Consider the following 26,886-nt stretch of genomic DNA (forward strand, 5'->3'; position numbering starts at 1 on the left):
CAAGGGCTTTACCAAGAGGGCTTTACACTTACAGTGTAGGCTAATATTGATTTACTGTGGACAAAATTGTGTATATTTTTTCTAGTGATCTGTGAATCTGTCTATGTTTTAATGTAAAAAAAATTACAATTATAAAGATAAACATATAGGCCTATAGTATTATTGTAGCCTGGCTCCAGACCATAGATCCTGCCCACTCCACTGTAAGTAGACTACTTCCCTACTTAATAATCAGGCTAATATTGAGTAATGCAGTAGCACTACTTCAAATAACCACGAGGTGGCAGCAAATTACCATAGCTGGCTGGCATCAACCTTCTTCAACCCATGAAAGCTCAAATGCAGTCCACCCTTGCCTTCTCCTTGCCTTGATCCCTGCAAGTCTGCAAGATATACCATATAGGCCTACGTGGGTCGGCAACTCGGCGGTAGAACGCAACATTTCATCATATCTAAGAGGATTTAAATTGTGTGATGATGTTTTTGAGTGGTATTACTGCTGAAGTGGCATTCTAACTTCTAAATAAAATAATGCAACACACAAATATGACAATGTGGAATATGAACGAATACTGTAACTGTTACTGTTATGTTATTATGTTGTGACCTTATTCTGGATTAGTAGTACATACATGGAGAGAGAGACTCATCAGGGCGTGATGCGGGAACCCAAATCAAGCCTGACTGTTAGTAGTCTTAGATCCCTCCTCCACGGGTGTATGTTTGGCTGTCGCCTTCTGTATCTATAGACTCCCCATCCTCTGATTGGACCATGTACCTGTCAGTCCCGCGTGACAAACATACTGATATCAGTTAGGAAAATGAAACTGGCTCGTGTCTCACTGGGGAGGAGATAAACAAAAACGAAATCAAGTCTCTTGTAACAAAATAAATACAAATCTTACAAATACATTCTGGAATATTACTGTCGTGCGGGCGGATATATGGGCAGAAGAAGACAAGCGGCCGAGGAGGTAAGGTTTTATCTGTCTATGGTGTTTTTGTGAGAGGGGCCTGGATGGCATGGCACCTATCAGCGCCAACAACACCACATCTAATCTTGTGTTGTATGTGTATCCTATTTATAAGTGTGTTACTACAACGAGACCAGCTAGCTGTTAGCCTGCATGTGTTGTTGTTAGCCAGTCAGTGTGCTGCTGTGCAAAGAAACGCAACAACAACACCTTGTGTACCTGGACGGTCCCTCTTTGTGTCGTAGTAGGAAAGGCAGTCGTAGTGAGACAGCTTTGAAAATTGTCCTTGCTTGAATGCCTCTGTTTTCCTCGCAGTTTGGAATGTTGGATAAACAGGAGAGCCGAGGAGGTCGTTCTGCAGAATGGAGGTGAGCAACACAGAGCATCGATCTACTACACAGTACTTACAATGTAATTTAACCCTTGAGTGTGAGAGTGTACACATGTTTATGTTTGTACACTCTCAGACAATAACTGGATATCAACACTGAGAAGTACTTACTAATGTACAGTTCCTACATCATGTACACAGCTGTTTCACTATATGACGGAAACCTTGGTTTGTGATTGATGTGTTGCAATGTTACAACATCCCGTGTGTGGCACGCGCGCACACGTGAGCATGAGGCAGTACACGAATAACAACACATAGGTCTATATGTGGGCGGGGGGGGGGGGGGGGGGGGCTTCAGACACAATGTTTTATTTACTTTACTGCATAATTATGTTGGTAACAGGAAAGGTGGGCACCAAAACATTCTGGGTACTAGGGAAAACTGGGCACCGACGTGGAAGAGTGGGCACCCAGAAGTGGGCACTTGGGAAGTGGCAGTGGGGAACACAATTTGTGGCATATAAAAAACCTTACTCAGCATATCTGCATAAATTATACTGTATTTATGGCACTGACTGTGAATTTTAATATTACCCAGTGTTGACTCTTACTTGGTTATAATTGTACATTGGTCAAATTTGGTTGTTTAGATACTGGAAGTTAACTGTGTTTTTGCTGCAGATTATACTAAGGCAGCAGTGAATGGTTTATTCTCTAGGTATAGCTCTAGCCCTATAATGTCTGTGATATTACATACATTTCATGTGTTCCAAATACACAGCCATGTTGGTCATATCCCCTCTCGGTACACCGCTTGACTGATCTCACCCAATAGTTATAGTAAGACTTGGTGTCAGATATTGTCCTCTAATTTCATATCCATTTGAATTGAAAGTTCTGGCTGAAAACGTGTGTTTAGTAAAATATCTCCACTTTTCCATGCCAGAAATGAGTGCAGGACTGAACATATGAAAACGTCCTTTGGGAAGCACAAATGTATAGGCACAATCGCAACGCACCAGTCAATTGCATACTGTATGTTTGTGCTTCCCAAACATAGACTGTTCACTGTTCCCAAAGGAAGTTTTTATACATTTAGTCCAGTCTTTTCGGGTCCGTCGCCCGGCCGTGGAGAGAATGTCATCCGTGTGAAGCTTGTGGAAAAGGGGAAATATTTTACTGCTGTAAATAGTGCATTTATATAGCACTTTTATTACATAGATTGTGCATTACATTCACCCACCGATGGCAGAGGCACCAACCTACTCACCGGGAGCAACAAGGGGTTCAGAGTCTTGCTCAAGGACTCTTCGACATTAACTCAGGGGGAGCCCAGATTCAAACTGGGAACCCTTCGGGAACCCTTCGTGTTCTAACGTCGGTTTCTCTACCCCTGAGCTATGCCGTCCCTGCTGTCTTACATCCATATCAAATGGATATGAAACTATGAATATTATAATTATTGGCTGAGTACACACGCAGCGTGACACATTTAAAGGCAGACAAGATTAGTCTGCTAACTGGGTGGGGATAGGACCGATCTATGGCTGTATATTTGGAATACAGGAAATGTATGCAATATCGGCGATCGCAGACATTCTAGGGCTAGGTATAGCTGCAATCCTTCTGGGTGTGGCTGATAAAGCTGAGTTAATCATTAATCTTCTGGGTGCTAACTGTCCTATCTTTTTTTTAACAATATATTTATTAAAATTTTCTTTTTTTCACAGGAAATTCAATTGTTACAATTGTTACACTTTTTTTTTTTAAACATACAAAATGCAAAAGCAAAAGCGAGAGAAAAAAAAAACATGACAAAAAAACAAAACCATAGAAAAGAAAAACAACAACAACAACAGCACTACTCCCCCCCCCTGTTCTGACATTAAGTGTTCCAAGTTACAGTCTTTCATATATTGAATGAAACAACCCCATATCTTCTGAAATACCTCTTGTTTGTCCTTCAAAATATATGTAATCTTTTCCAGAGGTAGACATGAACACAGTTCTCTGAACCATTGAGAAATACTCGGTTTGCCCAGACTCTTCCAAGATAATGCAATTATTCTTTTAGCTTGTAAGATACAGATGTCAATAAACTTGATTTCACAGGTTTTCAATTTGTGTCCCTCTGGATATAGACCAAGCAGAAAGAATGTCGGTTCTGGTACTATTTTAACAGATAGAATTTTTTGAATTTCCTGCCCGACCTCCTTCCAAAACTCCATCAATTTTGGACACGACCAAAGACAGTGGAACAGTGTGCCCTTGTCTTCACCACATCTGGTGCACACATCGGGAATATTACTATCAAATTTATTCAGTTTCTCTGGTGTGATATACACTCTCATAAGCCAATTATATTGTAGAAGTTTTAATCGTGTGTTCCCTGTTTGAGACTGAGCTTCTATACAAGCTGTACTCCACTGTTCCTCTGTCAGATCTACCTGTAAATCTGTCTTCCAGGCTTCAAGCTTAGATTCAGAGGTCTCCAGCGAGAAAGACACCATGAGATTATAAAATTCTGATATAATTCCCTTTTTAAAGGGGTCTTTAACCAGAGCCCTCTCCAACACCGACACAGAGGGAGCACTTAAAGATTGGTTTTGGTTGGCTCGAATATAGCTCCTTACTTGAAAGTATTTGAAACGGTGTTTACGAGGGATGTTATACTTAGTAACAAGCTCTTCAAACGATAACATGGTACCCTTTAAGCTTCCAAATACATCCTTCAATTGGCGTATACCTTTATCGGCCCACATTTTGAATCCCCCATCTGCTCTACCCGGTACAAACTGCTGGTTACCCCAAATCGGAGTGAACCAGGAAATGGGAGAGGTTACATTCAAGTGCTTGTTAATATCCCTCCAAATTTTAATCATATATTTAACTATAGGGTTAGATGTTTTCTTTATGAGATTTTTTTGAGAATCAGAGTATATATAAGAGGGGAATGGGAGTCGTAAGGAGCTAGATTCTAAGTCCCTCCATGCCGGTGCATTCTCTGTTGTGAAGTAGAACATTAATGCTCTCAATTGAGCTGCCCAAAGATACCACATTAAGTTAGGGCACTGTAACCCTCCCCTATCATAAGGTAGATACAGTAATGTCAGTCGGAGTCTGGGACGTCTATTATTCCATATAAAATTGGTAAACATTTTCTTGGTTCTAGAGAAGAAGTTTGATGGAGGTGGTAAGGGTATGTTTTGGAATAAGTACAGCAACTTGGGAAGCACGTTCATTTTTAGTATATTAATCCTGCCAGCTAAAGAAATTGAAAGACTCGACCATCTGTTGATAGAGTTCTCAATTGTTGATAATATTGGATTATAATTGCAGTTCGAGACCTCTTCTAATTTTGGAACAATTTGGATGCCTAGGTAGGTGAATGAGTCTACTGGTTTGAAATGACAGACATAATCTGGTGGGTTAGATCTTTCGTCCGAGTTTAAGAGCATAATGGATGATTTTGAGTTGTTTACTTTGTAACCTGATATATGACCATAGGTTTTAATGAGATCCAAAAGGGCCGGGATAGACGTTTGCAGATTTTTTAAGAAGAGGATTACATCATCCGCATACAAGGCTATACGATGATCTAGTCTCTCCACATTTATGCCCAAAATCTGCGTATGCTCTCTCACAGCAATAGCAAACGGTTCAAATGCAATCAGAAACAATAATGGTGAAAGTGGGCAACCTTGTCTACAGCCTCTGTTGATCCTTATCGGTTTAGATATGATATTGTTAGTAAGTATTTCTGCATATGGATCGTTATATAACAGTTTTACCCATTTACAAAAATTCTCCCCCAGACCGAACCGTATGAGCATTTCAAACAGAAACGGCCATTCTACTCTTGTCAAAGGCTTTTTCGCCATCAAGCGACAAAAGGGCTGTATCTGGCGCCCCCCTCTGGATGTGTAATATATTTAGTACCCTCCTTACATTGTGAAAACCCTGACGATCTACCATGAAACCATTCTGGTCATCTTCTATAATTACAGACAAAACACCTTCCAGTCTTTTAGCTAATATTTTACATAGTATTTTCAGATCCGAATTTAACAGGCTAATTGGTCGTAAATTTTCACATCTATTGTTTGGTTTACCCGGTTTTGGAAGAAGCGTAATGAGAGCTCCTCTCAAGGAGGGAGGTAATACTCCATCCTCAAATGATTCCGAGAACATGTCAAGTAGGGGTTTTGTTAGTTTACTTGCAAATTTTTTTATAAATGTCTATGGGCAGACCGTCAGGTCCAGCGGCTTTACCAGATGTCATGCTACTTATTGCCTCGGAGATCTCACCCTCATCCAAGGATGCCCCTAACTTTTCACCATCCTGTTCCCGAAGTTGGGGAATATTAATGTTATCCAAAAAGGTGCTTTGGTCCACCTGTTCTTGAGTTGTCTCAGAACTGTATAATCTGCTATAATATTCTCTGAATGCCTCGTTTATTTCAATTGGATCCGATATATCTTCCCCCCTGTCATTTTTTAAGACAGAAATCGATCTCTCGGTTTGGAGCTGTTTGATGCGCCAAGCCAAAACCCTGCTGGGCTTCTCGCCCTGATCGAAGATGGTTTGTTTTAGTTTTAGTAGATTAGCCGCTGCTTTGGAGGCCGAAATTTCGTTGTATTGTGCGCGTAAGAGTAGTATTTCCTGATGAAGTTTAGGGCAGGGCTTCATGAAGTAAGAGGCCTCCAAGTTCTTAATTTTGGATTCTAACAATAAAACCTTTTGTTTAATTTTTTTGGATTTTGAACTTGTGAAATTTATGATCTGTCCTCTAATAAAAGCCTTAAAAGCTTCCCATCTCACGGTTGCAGTTGTTTCATCAGTATTAGTAGCAAAATATAAGTCAATTTGTCCTCCAATATAAGTCATTAGGTCAGGGTCCTGGAGCCATCTCTGTTCAAACCTCCATTTGGGGGGATCCTTTAAACGACCCGGATCTACATAAGTTAAACTGTTAGGTGCGTGATCTGAGATCAGAATACTATCATACACACACTTTTTGACCCTATCCAGGATGCCTACAGAGATCATAAATAGATCTATCCGACTGTACGTCTTGTACGTGCTGGAATAACATGAGTACATAGCGACATCGGGATTTCTATCTCTCCAAACGTCTCTAAGGTTTAGATCTTTAGCAAACTGTTGTATAACCTCCCTACTTTTCGAGTGGGTTTTATCAGAATGGGTGGATCTATCCATGATAGGGTCCAGAGTCACATTCCAATCCCCAGCTATCAGGTACTGACCTTTTAGCGATGCCAATAATAGAAATAAATTGTTAAAGAAATTTGGGTCGTCCATATTAGGAGCATAAATATTCACCAGAATAAGACTTTCTGCAAAAAGATTGCCTTGTATTATCAAGTAGCGTCCCAGTTTATCAGCTGTCACTTTAGTAATGTTAAATGGAATGGATTTATGAATTAGAGTCATCACACCCCTGGCCTGGGAAGTGAATGGAGCTGAAAACACCTCCCCCCTCCATCTCTTCCTAACCCTGATGTCTTCATTTGGTGCCAAATGGGTTTCTTGCAGAAAGATTATCTTGGATTGAAGTCCTCTTAACCTCCCCATTACCTGTTTGATCTTTTTTAATTTCTGTAAACCTCTACAGTTCCATGAAGTAAATTTAACTTCCACCTCCCTAGCCATAATCACAGGTCTTAGTTAACCTTTCCATGTCAGGGTTCAGAGCAGTGCTATCAAATGACAAATACAAAAACATACAAAAAAAGACTATGTCAAAAAGTCTGAAAAATCCCACAATATCCCCTAAGCCCATGCAAAAGGCAAAAGGCTGCCCCCCCCTCCCTGCTTCCCACCTCAAAAGGGCTACCGACCACTCCACACAAAGTGAGGAAGGGTCAAACATCACTAACCGAACATAATACCCCCTCCCCCCCACAGGCATGAGAAAAAAATAAAAAAGACAAAACAGACCTATTTATACAAAGTAGACCAAGATTTTTTTTTTTTTTTTTTTTTTTAATTTTTAATTTTTTAATTTTTTAATTTTTTTTTTTTTTTTTATTAATATAATTTTTGGAATTTTGGATGTGCTTTTGAGTGCGCGCGTACGAACACACGCATGCACATGCATCCGCACACGCACACCCAGCAATGAGAGACATCCTGAATATTTCCATTAGCCTTGTTGACATATTTCCCCACCCTCCATTGGTTTCTCTGCTGTGTGAGTTAATAGAGCCGCGCCACTTATCTGCCGTCATCACCCCCCCCCCCCCCCCCCCCCCCCCCCGAGCCCGGCCCGAACGGCCGAGCGCGGGAGGGGAGAAAAGAGGGGGGAGAAAAACGGACCAAAACAAAGACAAATGCATTTGGATGCAGTACTAAGGCGTGCCCACGGCAGCGCCCGACCGACAGTGAGTTTAACCCCAACCCCGCGTCACGAACCGGAAGCAAACAAAGACAAGTGGATGTTAGATGCATGATGGGAACCGTAGTTCCTACGTGAACACGGTGAAACATTAAACTTCCCAATAAACGTAGCCAAATTAAGTTGAATTGCTCCTAAACACGGGCGCACCGTGACGCAACTGTATAGCGAATCCCGACACAGCAGAGAATGAACCTCAAATGAAACTATACGTCTGTAAACAATGGAGATGGGGAACTATCCATAGTTAGCTTAGCCTTTAGCTAACCGTTATCTACCGAAACATTAGGTCCATTTAAAGTAAGGCCTACAAGCCATAAGGTGCATTAATACACGTCCCTTATAAAATCTATTCAATTACAAGAAAGAAAGAAAAAAAAAAACGCGTGGCTCGCACATCTGTTACCCAAGCATAAAGCCACCATACGGTCATAGAATGTTAAGTTTAAGATAAGTAAAGACAATAAACCAATTGTACTCTTTGTTGTCACGAGCCAGCTAGCTAGCATGCTACAAAACACGATAGGACCTATATTCACGGTGCTTCAATAGTATCATATCAGAAAAATATAAAATAAGATCGCGTGCCTAGCACACCAATAAGCACGTGAAGAAAATCCCTTGACAAATAAGCCGCAGGGTGGTATTTAAAAAAGAAAAACTATAAAAATAAAGAAGAAAGTATATTACACCCTGAGTTAGCTTCTTCAAGCTAGCCAGCTAAGCTCTAGCCTTTACATGTTCCACAAATAGAAAATAAAAAAAGAAACGCGTGCCTAGCACGACATTAACTAAAGCATGAAATACAGAATAGAGGAACAATTGAGAACAATGAAAAAAAGAGTATAGAATATATAAAGAAAATGATAGAAAAAAGAAAACAAAAAGGAAAACAAAAGGGGTCCGTACTTTGTTAGCTAGCCAGCCTTTTCAAGCCAGCCTGCTAGCCTTATTGTAAAGCAAGACGAAACCATACGATTTAACAAGATTAAGAAGTATATCATAAAATAAAATCATGTGCCCAACACGACTCTGGTTTAAAGAAATTGAATCAGATAGTCAGGGTATTGCGTACTGTAAGAAAGTATAAATAAGAAAATGATACAAAATAAACTGTTCTACCCTGAGTTAGCTTCCTCGAGCTAGCAAACCAGAATACCGTCTGGGCCTCATTCCACCACCGGCTCCGTCGATTCCTCCACCGATTCCAGGAGAGCTCCAGCTCTCGTTGTAATTCTGCCGATGAAGTCCTTCACATCTTCTGGTCGTTCAAAGGCTTCAGTCTTGTTCTTGTAGGTCACAAGCAACTTTGCTGGAAACAGCATACCTTGACGGATCCCTGGAATCTCACGTAGCTTCTTGCGTACCGAGTCGAATTCCTTCTGCTTCTTTCGCACTTCAGATGGCAGGTCCGGGAACAGTTTTACCGGGGTGTCTTCATACAGTAGCTGGTCCTTGGCTCTGGCTGCTTTCATCACCTTCACCTTGTCTCTGTTGTCCAGGAACTTCATGATCAGGGTCCTTGGGCGGCCTGGTCGAGCGCTGTCAGCTCTGCCGATAAGATGCGCCACTTCCACTGCAGTAGTTAAGCCCAGTGTTTGGGCAATCCAGTTTTCAAGGAAAGCACATGGATTATCGCCCTCGGCCTTTTCTACTAAATTAACTAGTCTCAGGTTGGACCTTCTCGATCTCTGTTCCATGGAATTGAGAACCAGCTCCATGTTCTTGCATTTCTTCTCAAGGCTCTGTACCCTGGCCTGCAGTGTAACCACCGCATCCTCGTTGTTGGAAATACGGGTCTCCGCGGCTTCAATGCGCTGGCCGCATTCTCCAATGTCCTTTCTGAGTCCCTCAATAGCCGTCATAACAGAGTCCAGTTTTTTGGAGAAGCTAGTCTCCAAGTTCTGAATAGCCTTGAGGACAGGATCATTGCCAGGGTCTCCTCCTTTGTCTCCCGAGCCTCCAGCCCCAGCCATGTTGCTATCGTTAGCTTCAGCTCCCTCGCTGCCCTTGGATTTCTTAGAACTGTAGAATTTCAGCTTTGATTGGACGTTGCCACGGAGTCTTTCTGATCTTCTATTATTCATCTGATTTTGAAAAGCGATATGTAGCTCACTTTTCCATCTAAGTCTGTTTTAATTATTACAGAGTTTTGTCACGCCTGCGGAGCGGAGAAAAACGCGTCCGCCTAGCACGCCGCCATTTTGAAAGTCTAACTGTCCTATCTAACATGATACTGTACCTTCCTTCTTTCTTTTCCTGTGCCGTTTATGATTTTCAATGACTGTATATTACCTCTCCATGATTTTTCTATATCGCTCCACATTGAATTCTCTTTGGCCCAGTCTGTAGCTCCAGACTTGGTGGATTGGTGTGACTGAAGTTGTTACCATGGCGCACTTTGATACTGAGTACCAGCGTCTGGAGGCGTCCTACAGTGACTCTCCGCCGGGAGACGAAAATCTGCTGGTGCACGTGCCCGAAGGAGCTAAATGTACTATTTATACACACACACACACACACACACACACACACACACACACACACACACACACACACACACACACACACACACACACACACACACACACACACACAGTCACAGTCACACAAATACATTTATTTTATTATTATTAATGTATACATTACTCAATACTGATAATGTTTAACTACCTTATAGAAAGTCTATACATTTGTAACCTTTACTTTTTTGCAGCTCAATGGCATCATATAGAAAATCTGGACCTGTTCTTCCAGAGGATATCCTTTTTAAATTGTATTTCTATCAGTCATTTCACCTATTGTGAGCTGTATTTGTCCACCATGTCCAGGTGTGTTTTATACAGCTTTTTGATTGATTGATTTATTTTCTTTTGATGATAGCATGTACTCCTTATGTGCCTTATCTGTGCTTGCAATCGTCCAGTGAACCCCCTCTCTCCTTTTGCACAACTTTTGCATTGTAGACAAAACATTCTTCCATGTCTCCTCCGTTGCTGATATATAGCCCTTAACTTCTCTTACGTCTATAACCTGCACCAGAAGAATGGATTTACCTGTATGCTACTGGGGGAGCTGTTTGAACTTGTGTACGTACAGTATATACCCACACCCTAAAATCCTGACTTTCCCATATACCTTTTGTTAGCATTGATAGTAATACTACAGACACACATCTTTCCAAATGGCCCTGCTTAGACAGGACTGTCCATCTCTCTATTCCTCTGTCAATTGAGCACACTCTTTCTGTTTCTCTTCCTGTATGTCTGTCCCCCTCTCTCTCTCTCTCTCTCTCTCTCTCTCTCTCTCTCTCTCTCTCTCTCTCTCTCTCTCTCTCTCTCTCTCTCTCTGTCCAGTCAGCTGCTTTTTGTGGTGGGGTTCACTGTGTTCTTGGCCAACTGTGTGGACTATGACATCCTTTTTGCCAACAAGTTTGTGAACCACACAGACTCCTCTAAAGTCACCTTGCCTGATGCCATCCTCCCAGTTGACGTTTGCGGTGCCCGGTAAGTGTGAGATACACTCCAAGCATTTTCTCTAAAGGTACAACGTGCAGGGTACAAGTAGCTCTGATCCTTTTTGAATGCCGGTGTGTATGGCTGGAATCACACTCCAGTACCTGTCCTGCTGTAATCAATCCTTGAACTGTTCTGTCTAACATCGTTGCTGTTGAGTAGAAACCTTACAGCACACCTCATCTGTCCCTGGTTTGCTATGTATGTGGCATTTCCCTTACCCTTTGTGTGCCAACACAGAACTTGTAAGTGTGATATTTGACCTACTGGTGTGAAATATTTAGCTTGCAAAGGCCACAATATGAGACACTGGTCCAAATCTCCTTCAGCTTTTAAAATGTATTATACTATTATTCTCTTTCTGCATTGGCAATGACAAGAAAACACCTTTTTGTCACTCTGACTACTACTTAAAAATCACAACTTTAAGGAAACAAGTAAATATGTACTGTAATATAGTTGATGTTGACAGAGAGAAATCACCAGCACTAAAGCTAAATAAGACGAAGAGTCTGATACCTTTCACTGCTAAATGTCTCTCTTCAGCATCCGTGACAACGCATTTGTGATCTTTGTGCTGGTGATCTCTGGGATGTTCTGGCTGCACCGACTGGTGAAGTTCATCTACAATGTCTGCTGCTACTGGGAAATCAGATCCTTCTACACAAATGCCCTCAAGATGACCATGGTGAGACCAAGAATGCATAATGCTATGTACAAGGATATCACTCACATAAAGAGATGTGTTTCACATAAAGAGATGTGTTAGACTCTAACACATCTCTTTATGTCTCTTAGCATTATGACTCTAACAGTTAGAGTCATAATGCTAGGGACAATCTTCCGGTTTGTTTATGTTTTTGTATCTGTAACTATATTATGTGTTTATTACGCAGAATTTTTTGCCTCTAACCCCTATAACCCTCACTGTGCTGTGCTGCCATCTCCAGTCAGAGCTGCCCTACGCAACGTGGCAAGAAGTTCAAGCCAGAATTGTGGAGATCCAGAAGGAACACCAGATTTGCATTCATAAGAAGGAACTGTCGGAGCTCGACATCTACCACCGTATCCTCCGCTTCAAGAACTACATGGTACAGTAATGTGCCTGAATATGTGTGTGAGGGGGTATTGTCAGCAGACTGCACCTAGGCCTACCACAATTATTATATAAATCACCTAATTGCAATTATTTGACAGAATTGCAATTACATTGCATAATCGTCAAAATCATGGTGCTCATAACACATTGCATAGTTTATAAAAAGTTATTAAATATATATAACTAGAGGTTGAGGTGCCAACTTGCGTCTTGTGCACGAGTAGGCCATATTGTGCATGAGTAGGCCATGTATGGCCTACTTGTGCGCTAACAGAGTGCGACATGAGGTGAGCTCATCTAATGATGACGTTGCCAGAAATGCTGGACCCTGATTGGGCTATGGGCTTAAACACACACACACAGCTACCTACATATGTCAGTCATTTCTTTGTATACAGTTATTTGTCATATCTGCCCTGTGCAACTTCAAATCCTAAAAGCCAAACAGAAATGTAATTTTTATTCATGTACTGATACTCCAATGTTCAATGACAGAGACACAATTAAATAATCGCAATTAATTCAGTGACAATTAAATGTCAGGTAAAATGTCACTATTGTCTGCATCTGACATTCTGCTGTAACCTTTTATCACTAACAAAACCATCTGCTGTAAACGTGGCATGATGTCACCTAAACCAAGCCTGTCTTCGTGTCTCCTCAGGTTGCCATGGTGAATAAGTCTCTCCTTCCTGTACGTTTACGACCTCCCTTACTTGGAGAGATTGTGTTCTACACGCGTGGTCTCAAGTACAACTTCGAGCTCATCTTCTTTTGGGGCCCAGGTGTGTTTGTGTGCCTTGTGTGCGCGCTTGTATAACGGCTTTTTTTTATGTATGTGTGCATTTTGTACTGTTTTTTTATTTGCATTTTTCAATATACTGTATTGTGTTGTTCCAGTGTGAACTCTCTAATTTGTACACCGGGTATTTCTTTGAACAGTTGCCTAAGTTAGTCTTGTAGTTCTGTGTTTGTTTAATTCAAGGCCCTGTATTACAAATAATGTGTCATTTTAGCTTCCTCTTTTCTCCCCCTTCCTCTGTCCAACTCCAGGCTCTCTGTTTGAGAATGAATGGAGTCTGAAGCAAGAGTACAAGAGAGGAGGCAACAGGCTGGAGCTGGCAGACAAACTGGCATCTCGTATATTGTGGATTGGCATTGCCAACCTTTTGTTTTGTCCAGTCATTCTGGTGTGGCAGATCCTCTACGCCTTCTTTAGTTACACTGAGGTACCCAGTCTGTCCCAGTCTGAAAATACAGACACCAAGTTAGATTTCATGTCTGAATAGATAGACTGTATTTATTGGCACGTTAGTAGAGTTACTGAAACGTGTGTGTGTGTGTGTGTGTGTGTGTGTGTGTGTGTGTGTGTGTGTGTGTGCGTGCGTGCGTCTGTGTGTGTGTGTGCGTGCGTGCGTGTGTGTGTGTGTGTGTGTGTGTGCACGCATGCGAGCAGGTGATAAAGCGGGAGCCTGGTTCTCTGGGAGCCAGGTGCTGGTCTCTTTATGGTCGATGTTACCTGCGTCACTTCAATGAGCTGGACCATGAGCTTATGTCACGTCTCAGCAAGGGATACAAGGTATACTGTCCATTTCTTATTGCGACCGTAGGTCGCACTTACTATCAAAACCTGCACAAACTGTCAGTCAGTCAGTCTGTCTGTCTGTCTGTCTGTCCGTCTGTCTGTCACACCTCACACGTCACACTATTGCCCTGCTCATATCTCCGCAACCGTTGCCCCGATCCATGCCAAATTTTGCACACACGCTCCTTGGCTGCCAAACTACAACCTCCAAGGACCCCCGGAGCTCCAGGGACCCCCAGGTCCCTGGGGGACCCCCAGATGTAAAAAATGACCAAATGTGCAAAAATGACCAAATGACCACCCCAACGGGGCTGCTCACGGGGAATTCCCGGGGACCACCGACTCTTGGTGCTCCAAAACGGATGCAAAAGTGGTGGCGCCCCCAGTGGAGGACCCCCTCCACTGCAGCTCAAATAAAATGCCGTAACTCGGGCTAGGAGGGTCCGGGAGAGCCGGGGCCGGTACCTATTCGTCCGCCAAGGCAACGCGGACACCCCACCCCTCATTTCTCACATGGCCCTCTTCTAGCGCCACCATGAGGCCGATTTTTAAAACACATTTTTGGACACTGCTCCTACAGTTTTTGCCCTAAAATCACGCAAATCGCTACACAGTATGTCTACACTCATCCCATCACCATGAATCTGTCCCATATAGCGCCACCTTCAGGCCGATTTTTAAAAACACATTTTTGGACACTGCTCCTACAGATTTTGCCCTAAAATCACGAAAATCACTACACAGCATGTCTACACTCATGTCATCAACATGGATCAGGAAGATTTTGGAAAAACAGATTAGGGAGTCTTACTGGTCTAAATATACGTACTAGCTACATACAGAGTGTTTTACTTAACAGTGCACCAACCATGTTTCTAGGACTGTCCTCAATTAAAAACATTCTTAATCGACAATATAGTTGATTAAAGAATTCGTCGGACTAATCAATTAGTTGATTTAATCAACAAATAAGTCGTTTTGTGTTATCTTGCAGATTCTAGGCTTTTCTGGTTGGTGACGCTGAACTGAACATTCTAATGTATTTCACAATGGCTTGTGGCTTTTGAAAGCTCTAGTCTAGAATGTCATAATTAAAGGATTGTGTCTTGTGTGAAAAAAGCGAATTAACTAACAAAGTTTTGGTCAACTCAGAGCAAACAAACCAATTACGTATATTTCATTCAGTATGTATCACATCTGTTGTATTCAACTACTAGTAAGATTCTAGTAGTTTTTCCAGGCATACCTTTTCTCGTTACTTTAAATCTTAAGCGTGCACTGTTGCACGTTCCTGAAAGCGCAGTTTCCTGAAAAATCAGTTTCAGCATTAACTGCGCAATACACCTGAAATCACTGCAAACTGAAACACAACATGGTCTCGTGCTCCTAGCATTCAGCTAAGATTTATGGTCATATGTGCTGTTACATGAATTCTGTTTCCATATATAAACTCCCATGTTCCTTTTTTTGTGTCCCCCCCGCCCCCCCCGCCCCCTTCTTTTTCTTTTACTCCCTTTAGGCTTCATCCAAGTATATGAACTGTTTTCTGTCCCCACTGCTGACTGTGGTGGCTAAGAATGTAGCATTCTTCGCTGGCTCTCTCCTGGCTGTTCTTATCGCCCTGACGATCTATGACGAGGACGTTCTTGCAGTGGAGCATGTCCTCTCATCCATCACACTGCTTGGAGTGTGTGTCACAGTCTGCAGGTAGAAGTCACCACCAGTCAGTACGCCTGACAGCATGGCCGATTCTGTCACTGCTATCGGCTTTAATTTACATTTGTACATTCCAGACTTCCTCTTTACATTTCCTGTCCATTAACTCAAAGCCTGTCACTCTCTCCCCTCTCTCTCTTTTTCCACAGGTCGTTCATTCCTGACAAGCACATGGTGTTTTGTCCTGAGCAGCTGTTGAGGGTGATCCTGGCTCATATTCATTACATGCCAGACCACTGGCAGGGAAATGCACACAGATATGAGACCCGTGACCAGTTCTCCCAGCTCTTCCAGTACAAGGCTGTGAGTACTGTAGTGCTGCTCATAAAAGAAAATATAGCCCACACACTAGTGAAAAATAAGCTCCACTGTTTTATTGTGTTCAACGTTTCGATCAAGAGAAGTAAGATCGCTTAAACTGTTGCTTGTCCTGCACCTAGGCACATTGACTTTGTGTGCACTATCCTTTTTAATCAGTACTGTAGTGCTGCCTTTTTGAGTTGCAAGAAAATGAAACAATTTGAGAAGTAGGCAATTTTCATAATGACTTTGAGCCCTTTTCAGAATGTAGATTTTGACTAATGAAAGTGAGTGTGAGTGGTTTAAATGTTTACCGCGTACAACTTCTGAATGGTAGTTTTTGTTAGGCTCTCTGTGATGACTCATCTGAAAAGGATCATAACTACTCATTTCTCCTCTGTGCATGCATTCCAGGTTTTTATCCTGGAGGAGTTGATCAGTCCAGTAGTGACTCCCTTCATCCTGATCTTCTCCCTGAGGAGAAAGTCTCTGGAGATCATTGACTTCTTTAGGAACTTCACTGTGGAGGTGATCGGGGTGGGAGACACCTGCTCCTTTGCCCAGATGGATATTAGGCAACATGGACACCCTGCGGTGAGACACACACGAACGCACACACACACATTGTGTAATGACTTGCACATACAGTATGTTTGCATACCCACTGGTGATGGCATAAAAGGCAACCAAGGGCATAGCACTCCTTACCTTCAGGACATAATCCAAAACCTGTCTGTGTAATTGTGCAGAGCGTTGCTGAAAACAAGCCCTCATGCTCAGTATGCTGTATACCTACCCTGGTTAAATTAAAAATGATTACAAAGAAATACCCCTTAGCGCTCACTTACAGTAATTCTGTCTGTCCTTTCCTTACAACACCCCGGCTAACAAGCAACCCAGACTCTTCTCCCTCCTGCTCTTACTATGATCTTGCACTTTTAAGACGCTCTGGTTAAGAGCATCTGCTACATGTCTAGATATGAATAAGAAGCCTGGCCAAAAGGGTTGTATTTTTAGCATTCCAGGTTGTGTAAAGGTCTTGTGGAGCAACCACATATCGCAATAGCAGCAGAACAATACAGACATAACATTGTATTTGTATGTATGTGTACAGTGTATACATCATACATGTGGAGGGAAATATACTGAGGTATTACAAAATACTGCAAATTAGATGGAAAAATGTGCAAATGTGCCAAGACAAGGAACACTGTAAATAAATAAACACTTACATCAGGGCAACACGGTTCAAAGAGATTTTCTGTATATAAGTAAAGTACATTGACTCCTCTCCCTCTCTAGTGGATGTCAGAAGGGAAGACAGAGGCGTCCATCTACCAGCAGGCAGAGGATGGGAAGACAGAGCTGTCTCTGATGCACTTTGCCATTACCAACCCCCAGTGGCAGCCTCCCCATGAGACCAATCACTTCATTAGTCAGCTTAAAGAACGGGTCCAAAGAGAGGCGACCGGAGCCCCTACAGACACGCACACATTCACCTCACTGTCCCAGTCTGAGGTATGGACACTTTTTTTTTTTTTCCCTAAAAAAGTAAATTGTACTGTTGGACATCTTCAACTCTTTAGAGGAGTAAATGCTCCTCTTCTCTCTCTCTCCCTATCTCCCATAGCCAAGGAGTCTCGTTGCCAACCTCTTGGCAGGCCCGCCCACATTAGCCTCTGTTCATTTTGGACGGGACGGCTCTTTGATCAATCACGCTGCAGGTGGCGTTGGCGAGGGGGTGTCGGCCTTGCGCTCCCTTTCACCAGTCAGCAGCAGTCTTCACCTGAGAGGCAGCTTCAGTGCTCATAGGGGCATTGGCCATGCCTCAGTCACGAGCAGGCCAATGGCAGGCTCTGGGTAAGATGACATTTCTTTTAGACCCTCCAGAAAAACGCGGGCAAGAATCTCCCGTTTATTTATGTGGTTTTGCTCTCTCTAAAGGGATTAAAATGTCACGCTTTCAAGGGTTTTTCCTATCTGCTTCCATGGAATACTGCTACTTTTGTCGGAGGTTCTGGTTTGCTTTGAACGGCAACGTTTCAAACTCAGTTTACAAGGAGTGCAATGGACGTCACATCAAGTAGGATAAACTTTTATTTATTCAAGTTTCTTGAATTTTGACAGAGCAGCAGGTTAATTTAGGCTACATGATTGAGCAAGGGAGGAAGAGTGTGTCTTATGCTTGCCTCTGTCTGCCTGCAGAATGTACCCGGTGCAGTGAGCGCACGCACGAACGAACGCACGCACAGCGCGCACACACACACACACACACACACACACACACACACACACACACACACACACACACACACACAGAGGAGCGATGTTTTTTCACAACGCACCAGTGTTTTGCTGTTTGCTTCTGTTCTGTGTCTGAACGTGAACGAACGGGTGAAGCGATGACTTTATAACTTTATGCGAAAAAGTGTGGGGATTGTGAAATCAAGCGATGCTTGATTTTTTGCGGAAATATGTAATTATTGCAGTGAATATGTGGGGATTGTGAAATCGTGCGACCCCCGCATAATCAGCCTGATTATGCGGGAAATCACGTTTTTCTGGAGGGTATATTCTTTAACCAACATCCAGCAAGAAAATAAATAGATTTTTGACCGTTGTTAACTTGATTAGTATAAATATATTGTAAATCATGCTGTACTCATTTCATCTGTTGACTTCTTTCCTCCCTCACCCATCCACTCTTTCAGGACTGATGCACATACGATCAGCTCAGGCAGCAGTGCATGGGAGCAACAGCTGACCAGTATGGTTCTATCAGAGTATGCCTCCACTGAGATGAGCATCCATGCACTCTACATGCATGAGGTATGTGTGTGTATTTGTTTGAGATGCAGAGAAGAGAACCAGTGTGTCTGTGAATGGGAAAGAAAGCGCGAGACAAAAAAAATATTCTGACTATCTGACCCCTGTCCGTGGAATGCCGCTGTAGCTCCACAAGCAGCAGTCCCGTGGCGAGCTGTCTCGTCACACATGGCACAGGCAGGATAGCGACGACAGTGGTGACAGCGTCCCAGACGAGGTCAGAAGTGAGCCCAACCCTCACTCCAGACACTTCCCCCGGTCACACACCTTCCCCACCGCAGTCCCCAGTCCCAGTGCCATTCCCGGCTCAGCCTCAGCCATCTGCAGTACCAACACAGGCAAGGAGGGGGCGCCGCTACAGAGCAGCAGCCAGCATGGCTACAGAGGACCCACCACAGGTAGCTATGGTCATAGCTCTAGTTATCAATGTAGACTCTGGACTATGTGTCGATTTGTAGGTTATCAAGATCATAATGACCTTTTCAAGTCAAGGACCCTCAAAAGGATGCTTTCAAGGGATGCTATCTTTTTGGCAACGGACCCCCAGAATAGAAGATTTGTGTTAAAAACTTTGAGAGAGAGAAAATATTCTCATGATGCTATAGTGCTAATGGTTTAAAAAATAACAATAACAGCAATTACCCCATTAATGCGTTTGCGTCTGTTTGTCTTCCAGATTCTTTAGGTTCAGGTGGCAGGGTGGTGAGGTCTGCACATGTTCCCATGGGAGGGTGGGCAGAGGATGGTCAGGCAGCCCAACGGCACCATGATTCTGTGCCAGAGGAGGGCTCTGAAGATGAGATGCCACCTCATATACACAAGGTGTGTGTGTGTGTGTGTGTGTGTGTGTGTGTGTGTGTGTGTGTGTGTGTGTGTGTGTGTGTGTGTGTGTGTGTGTGTGTGTGTGTGTGTGTGTGTGTGGACAGGGAATTACTACTTTGTGGGGACCTCACAAAGATAGTACAATCGGAGAAAAAAACCTTGTGGGGACAAATTTTAGTGTCCCACAAGGTGTTTAGGGGTTAGGTTAAGGGTTAGGGTTAGGGTTAGGGTTAAAAATGAATGGAATGTCCCCACAAATATAGTAGACTATGTGTAATGTCCCCACAAAGTAGTAATTGCAAACCTGTGTGTGTGTGTGTGTGTGTGTGTGTGTGTGTGTGTGTGTGTGTGTGTGTGTGTGTGTGTGTGTGTGTGTGTGTGTGTGTGTGTGTGTGTGTGTGTGTGTGTGTGTGTGTGTGTGTGTGTGTGTGTGTGTGTGAGAGAGAGAGAGTCAGTCAGTGAACTGCAGCAAATAGCCATTTTATGTTTGCCTTTCTTTCTTTGCAGGTGACGTAAACGAGGTGCTTACAGATAACCTCACATCACATGCCTTCTTCATCAAAAGACATGCTCCACTGACTGACCTCTAACATTCAAACTGAACTAACTGACCCCCAGATTAACCCTCTGCCCTGAAACGGCTGAAGGTGGACACGTGCAAGACTGGGAATGTCATATTATTTACAAACACTTCTTGATCCTGTGAAATCCTTCTGACGCGGCACCCTCAGATGGATGCCACCGTTGGCCAATCAAGGGACAGCCTGCTGTTGACTTCTGTGATATTTTACCTTACTAAACAAGGAAAGCAGGGTGACTGTCTATCAGAATAGTACCTACAGGATTAAGTTACTTATAATAGCCACCAGTTACATTGTACTGCACTGCTCTATTTGGTGAAATGAAAAAATGTCCAATGGAAGAGCATTGTGTCACTCTGTGATGGAGACTAAAATGTAAGACACTTGTCACTGCTGGGGTCATCCTTGACATTCCTTAAGTTATTGCTATGGAATGTGTTGGATGACTACGAGTTAGTTAGCTCATGTGGTATACTCACAACCGGAAACTATATATATATATTATTATTTTTTCCCCCCTGCTACCTCTCTTTGTTCACCAACAAGGAAACCGGGGAAAGTCTGCTGTTTGACAACATGCTAGGACCTCCTCTGTGATGCAACCTTTCGTTTCCCAACGGGTCTGAGTTGAACCTGAGGTACGGAGCTCTGCTTTGTTCACTTGGACCGTGCGGAAGTGCCGAACGTCAGGGGGAAGAAGATTTACGATTCTGTCCCCATTGGGACATAACTCAGACGGCGCTGAGTCGGCTCGCTTTAGCTCGCTTGGTGGTGTCTCACGTTGCTCAAGTCCGCTTCAGACCACGCACCTCCATCGTCTTCACCGAAAACAAGCACTCCTTTACATCTCACACCCACCCGCGCCCCCACCGTTGTGCTCAGACCCGTTGGGAAACGAGCACACGCCTCTCTGACACGTGTCTCCAAAGTGTATTTGGAAGTCTGTAGCTGATGCACTGACTTTCATTGTGTATACTGTATCTGATCCTGTATTAGTGGTGTGGAGGCTGTTTATCTCGCTCTCTCTCACCCTCTCTGTAAACAATTTTTAAGTGTCCAATAGCATAAGATGAAGCTGACCATTTTTAATCATAAGATGTAATGTTACCCCTTTTTCCTGCTTCAGGGTTTTTTCTCTCTGATTCGTGTACAGTATGTATTGCACTTAAAGTGAATGTTCTACAACTTAATTTATACTTAGTTGTGTGCCAGTGCCAAAAAATAGGTGATCAACAACTCTGTCACAAGCTTGTAGATCGACTATTTTCATGTGCAACCAACTATAAATCAGGCTTAATTGAAAGGGAACAGAATGGAGAGAAAACTCCCAAAGTCCAGCTCTGTCCGCACTGGTCAAGAAATAAGCCTCCTGTTTAAAGAATCAGTGTGATTATAAAAACATTAGCCAGGTTTACGCTACACACACATGCACTGTATAAAATATATTAATTGGGGTATTTCATAGCAACCATAATCAGAAATGTAATATATCAGAGTAATAACATTTTAAAGCCAACATTGTGTGGAGTGTATTGTACAGTAACTAGATGTACTGTATGTATGCAATCACATGTCCGGAGTCATTTGAGTTTTTGCTGTTAATCTTTTATCATCTGTCATTAAAATAAAATCGTCAAGCATGCAGGGCTGTTTTAACATGTAATATTAATCTCAGTGCCATGAAGGGCCCAGAAGCACAAGTGCATGACCATCTACCCTACAGTTTGCTGAAACCAGCCATCCCATACTTGCACACAGCTCTGAATCACAACGTGCATGTCTTTTCTGTTCCCCTGCTCTTAAATTCTTCTAAAAATGTATGATGCACTTTACTTTTTATGCAGAGGAGGAACTCCATCTTTTTGTTTGTTCCATTTGTTTGTCGTTCGAATCGAGTGTGACACAAGGATTTTCCTCAGGAGAGGGAAGCACAGTCTAAAGCTATGAACATGGAAGCAATGATTCAGTGAGGTGTCTTGATTAAATTATGTTTTTTGCTTTTTTCGTTTTGTTTTTGTATTATATATAAGATACCATTTTGTACAGTTGTAAATTCATCAATAAAAGTAATGGCAATTAATACCTTGCTGGAAAAACAGGTTACTTGTACAACAAGCAGAGGTTTATTAAGTGGAAAGAAGTAAAATGGGCATTTACACTAACGGTCATTGTAGGCTACTAAGCTTCTTTTTAACATTTTCAAAGTTATTGACAGAAAAGAGAGAAAAACTACCTTCGGGAATCAATCAAGGACTTGTAGTTTGTTCAGAAGATAAGCTAGCACATTACAAAATTCCATATTGTAATTGAATCTTATAAAATATATCATTCGTGACTCATATTTGCCTTTTGTCCTTCGCAAATATAGTAGAACTAGCTTTGAATATTCCGATCATATGACAGTGTCAGTCTTGTATCGAGGCTAGTATGCGAACATGATGGACCTAACAGAGCGGGTTGGTTTTTGCTGAATATGTGACCCAATTAAACAGCACTTAAATACACCTGCAAAATCAATGCTATTCTGGTATTGTATCTTCACATGTCCGTTTTCCATAGGTTATTCAAGCTTGATATAATTTGAATGCATAATCAAAAAGTGTCCATATGGGGAAATTAAAGTTGTAAATGGTGGTTGCGACGTGACAGTGATATGATATTGCCCTGCAAAATGCAATTCTGATATTATTGTAGGTCACGAAAGTTCAACAGTCAGATTTCAATGCATAATGTGAAAATGATTGTTGCGTTTTGAAGACAGCCACCAGATGGCGAACTTTCCCTACTTATAACTGTAATTCGAAACCACTTTAACAAGTCAACGTTTTGAGTGCATTCCACTACGCTCTTCTTTCAGAGCCCGGATAGCTCAGTCGGTAGAGCATCAGACTTTTAATCTGAGGGTCCAGGGTTCAAGTCCCTGTTCGGGCGACGCTACTTTTCGCTGAATGTTGACAGAACATGTTGAATCTGTCTCATCATGAACTCATGTGAATTCATTTCTATCTGTTTGGCAAACGAAACTGTGGTGGTATGTAGATAGAGAACGTCTATAAAGGGCAAGGACAGTGGTTAGAGGTTTGGGTTGTGTTACCTTTCAACAACAACAACAAAAAAGCTCCATTGATTAGAAATTGATAATTCAAAATATGCTCCTGATTTACATTGCATGGTGAAACAGTTTTCAAACTCTTTTAGCATATAGTCCACTTGCCAGAATCTGAACCCTGGCATATTTAGTACAGTAAGGTTTTATGTTAGAAATGTTGAGTATGGGTCCCCAGCATGTAGAAACTACCGGATGCTAACTTGCATATGTTGAGCAATTTTCATAATTTGCATAATTCGATTTATTTAGCATAATCCCCCATAATAATGAATAATATGTCAAAAACTGATTGGCCGATTTGAACAATATTAGAGTGGTTTTGGGGGTTATTGAGGATGCTGAATCCATTTTTGACCTTTTCTAAATTCAAATGGCCGTTTTAAACCGGAAATGGCCATATACCAACTGGAAAATCAACAAAAAAGTATCAAAATCACCCACTTTAAGTTGGTATAAGGCCATTTCCGGTTTAAAACGGCCATTTTTAATTCAGAAAATGGATTCAGCATCCTCAATAACCCCCAAAACCACTCTAATATTGTTCAAATCGGCCAATCAGTTTTTGACATATTATCCATTATTATGGGGGATTATGCTAAATAAATCGAATTATGCAAATTATGAAAATTGCTCAACATAAGTTAGCATCCGGCAGTTTCTACATGCTGGGGACCCATACTCAACATTTCTAACATAAAACCTTACTGTACTCAATATGTCCGGGTTCACAATGGGGCTCTATGGGCTGGCAAGTAGACTAATAAACAAAGCTGATTTAGACAATATTGAGAACTGTTTTACTAGACATTTAATAGAAATGTCAACTTCCTGCTGATTTTGCTATTTTTATTAGGATGACTTGTTCCCTGAAGGTTACGGTAGGGTTAGGTTTAGGGTTAGTTAAGGGTCTTCAAATAGTAAAATCAACAGGAAGTTTATATATATATATATATATATATATATATATATATATATATATATATATGTATATATATATGTATATATATATATATATATATATATATATATATATACATATATATATATATATATATATATATATATATATATATATATATACATATATATATATATATATATATATATATATATATATATATATAGTTAAGGTTCTTCAAATATATTGAGGTGATCCAAACCTCCCCACCCACCTTCGAACCTTGGTCACCCGCGTGAAAGTCAAATATCTTTACCATTATTCCAAAGGGATATCCCTATGGTATAAGGGCAGATACTAGACTTTTGAGGCATCAGGCTGGGGCTGCGACTCTCTCTGCCACACTACTATACTATTGATACTTGATAGTATACAGTGGAGATGTAGAAGGGAAACAGGGTGAGAGAGAGACAGACAGACAGACAGACAGACAGACAGACAGACAGACAGACAGACAGACAGGGAGTAGTGACACGCAGCAAAGGTCGGTAGGCAGCCATTAACATTTTCTAACATTAAAGTGATCCCTGACTAATACGACAAATATGTCTTAATACATTATAATTGTCCTCTATAAATTAAAAACACCTTAAATATTTTATTTTTTCTAGAAATAGCTAATCTTTCACTCAGTAGGGGAAATGCCTGTCGCAAGTTGATGATGTCATTTATGTCATGTGTCATTTTTATGGCATGCATGTGCAAAAAAACAAAACACAAACACATTTGAAATATTGATTTGATGCTCATATTAACCATAGGAAGTATTAAGTTTGTTTTTATTTTCACATGCATGCCATAAATTCCATAGGCATAGATCACACTTGACATTTATGACATCATCAACTTGCGACGGGCATTTCCCCTATTGAGTGAAAGATTAGCTATTTCTAGAAGAAATAAAATAATTGAGGTGTTTTTAATTTTACATTGTAGTTATAGAGGACAATTATAATGTATTAAGACATATTTGTCGTATTAGTCAGGGATCACTTTAACAACTTCCAACGTTTGACTTAGTGTGTACAATATGTATTCATATCCCTATGTCCCTATGTATGTATCCAGTACCAACAGCTGCAATACCGCTGGGTGACCGCTGTTGAGCACAAACACACACACACACACGCACACACACACACACACACACACACACACACACACACACACACACACACACACACACGCTCACGCACAGCTTAATGAAATAAACTGCTCAAATGCACCACTCCACTTCAAACTGAGTTTATTTTATTTACAAAACAAACTATATTGTCTGAATCATTTTTGTTTGTAATAATACCGGCTAAAAAAGTGACTCTGAGAGCTGTTTCACCATACAATGTAAGTCAATGAGGAGCATATTTTGAATGATTATTAATTTCTAATCAATGGATTTGATTTTTTTGCCCAATTTACAATTTATGCATTTAGCAGACGCTCTTAATCCAGAGCGATTTACAATAAGCAAGGTAATACATCAATACAAAAACATCAATACATCAAATGCATAGAAATATCAATCTAGAAAAAATAACTAGTTAGACCGAGCACCTAATCAGTAAAAAGCTTTATATAAAAATCACACCCGTGTGAACTGAGCGGTGGTCGTGGAGGCTGCACAACAGCAAAACAAATATATATATATATGGGTAATAATAATAATAATAATAATAATTAAAAAAAAAGAAAAAAAAATATGTGTGGGGGGGGGTGCTTGTGTGTGTGTGTGTGTGTCCCCTCCCTGCATGGGGCTCTACTCCCCGTGTGTGTGTGTGTGTGTGTGTGTGTGTGTGTGTGTGTGTGTGTGACCCCCCCCCCCCCCCTCCCTGTGTGTGTGTGTGTGTGTGTGTGTGTATGTGTGTGTGTGTGTGTATGTGTGTGTGTGTGTGTGTTGCAGTTGATTTTCAGGCTAGACGCAACAGCACCCTCTTTGGTCAACCAGTGCCACTCCAGGCTACAGACCCACACACAGACATACATACATACATACATACACTGATACACACATGGCCGTGCGTGCGTGCGTGCGTGCGTGCGTGTGTGCGTGTGCGTGCGTGTTTGTTGCAATTGATGCTCAGGCTAGACTCAACATCAGGCTACAGACACATATACGATACACACTCCTGCATACACCTCAGGCTACAGACACACACACACGGCCATTCTAAGGAGCGGCGTCACCACCGCTCAAAAACGTAAAATAAAAAAAGCTATCTAGCTTTCATGTATGGACATTGGGGGTAGGCGAGTGCTACGGTAAGTGCTATGGGCTTAGGTGGAGTCTGAAGAGGTGAGTCTACCAAATTGTTCTCTCCCTTTTAAGATGTTTACCATCCTGCAGAGAATTATGAATCATAAATTGAACTTAGAATTGCACAGTCCAATTTAACATCTTTCCAAAAAATAGGCCTACACTGATGTTGGACCTTATATGAACTAGACGTTTGTTGACTGTATATATATCCATGTACAGTGGGCGTATAGTAGACCACCACATTTTAAACTATTCTGAAGTTAAAATGAAGACAGACATGCCTTTTTTCTAATCATTTGTGTTTGGGAAAAGTACAATTTAGGCATTCAGCAGACGCTCTTAATCCAGAGCGATTTACAATAAGCAAGGTACACAAAAGGTAATCAAATGC

General features: G+C 41.7%; 1 protein-coding gene across 1 annotated transcript; it reads left to right on the top strand.

Moving 5' to 3' along the window:
• The first annotated feature begins 847 nt into the window (after positions 1 to 847).
• Positions 848 to 22,189, top strand: atg9a (ATG9 autophagy related 9 homolog A). Its single transcript, XM_080750651.1, has 20 exons — positions 848 to 974; positions 1,290 to 1,342; positions 10,073 to 10,221; positions 10,444 to 10,487; positions 10,752 to 10,816; positions 11,084 to 11,233; positions 11,789 to 11,930; positions 12,193 to 12,333; positions 13,006 to 13,126; positions 13,395 to 13,570; positions 13,798 to 13,920; positions 15,446 to 15,633; positions 15,792 to 15,945; positions 16,357 to 16,536; positions 17,245 to 17,460; positions 17,573 to 17,802; positions 18,654 to 18,771; positions 18,896 to 19,166; positions 19,445 to 19,590; positions 20,098 to 22,189. Exons 3-20 carry the CDS (start codon positions 10,119 to 10,121, stop codon positions 20,104 to 20,106), a joined length of 2,577 nt encoding a protein of 858 aa, XP_080606777.1. The 5' UTR covers positions 848 to 974; positions 1,290 to 1,342; positions 10,073 to 10,118; the 3' UTR covers positions 20,107 to 22,189.
• Positions 22,190 to 26,886: the final 4,697 nt, after the last annotated feature.

The sequence above is a fragment of the Nannobrachium achirus genome, assembly GCF_963921795.1.
Source record: "Nannobrachium achirus genome assembly, chromosome: 20".
NCBI lineage: Eukaryota > Metazoa > Chordata > Actinopteri > Myctophiformes > Myctophidae > Nannobrachium > Nannobrachium achirus.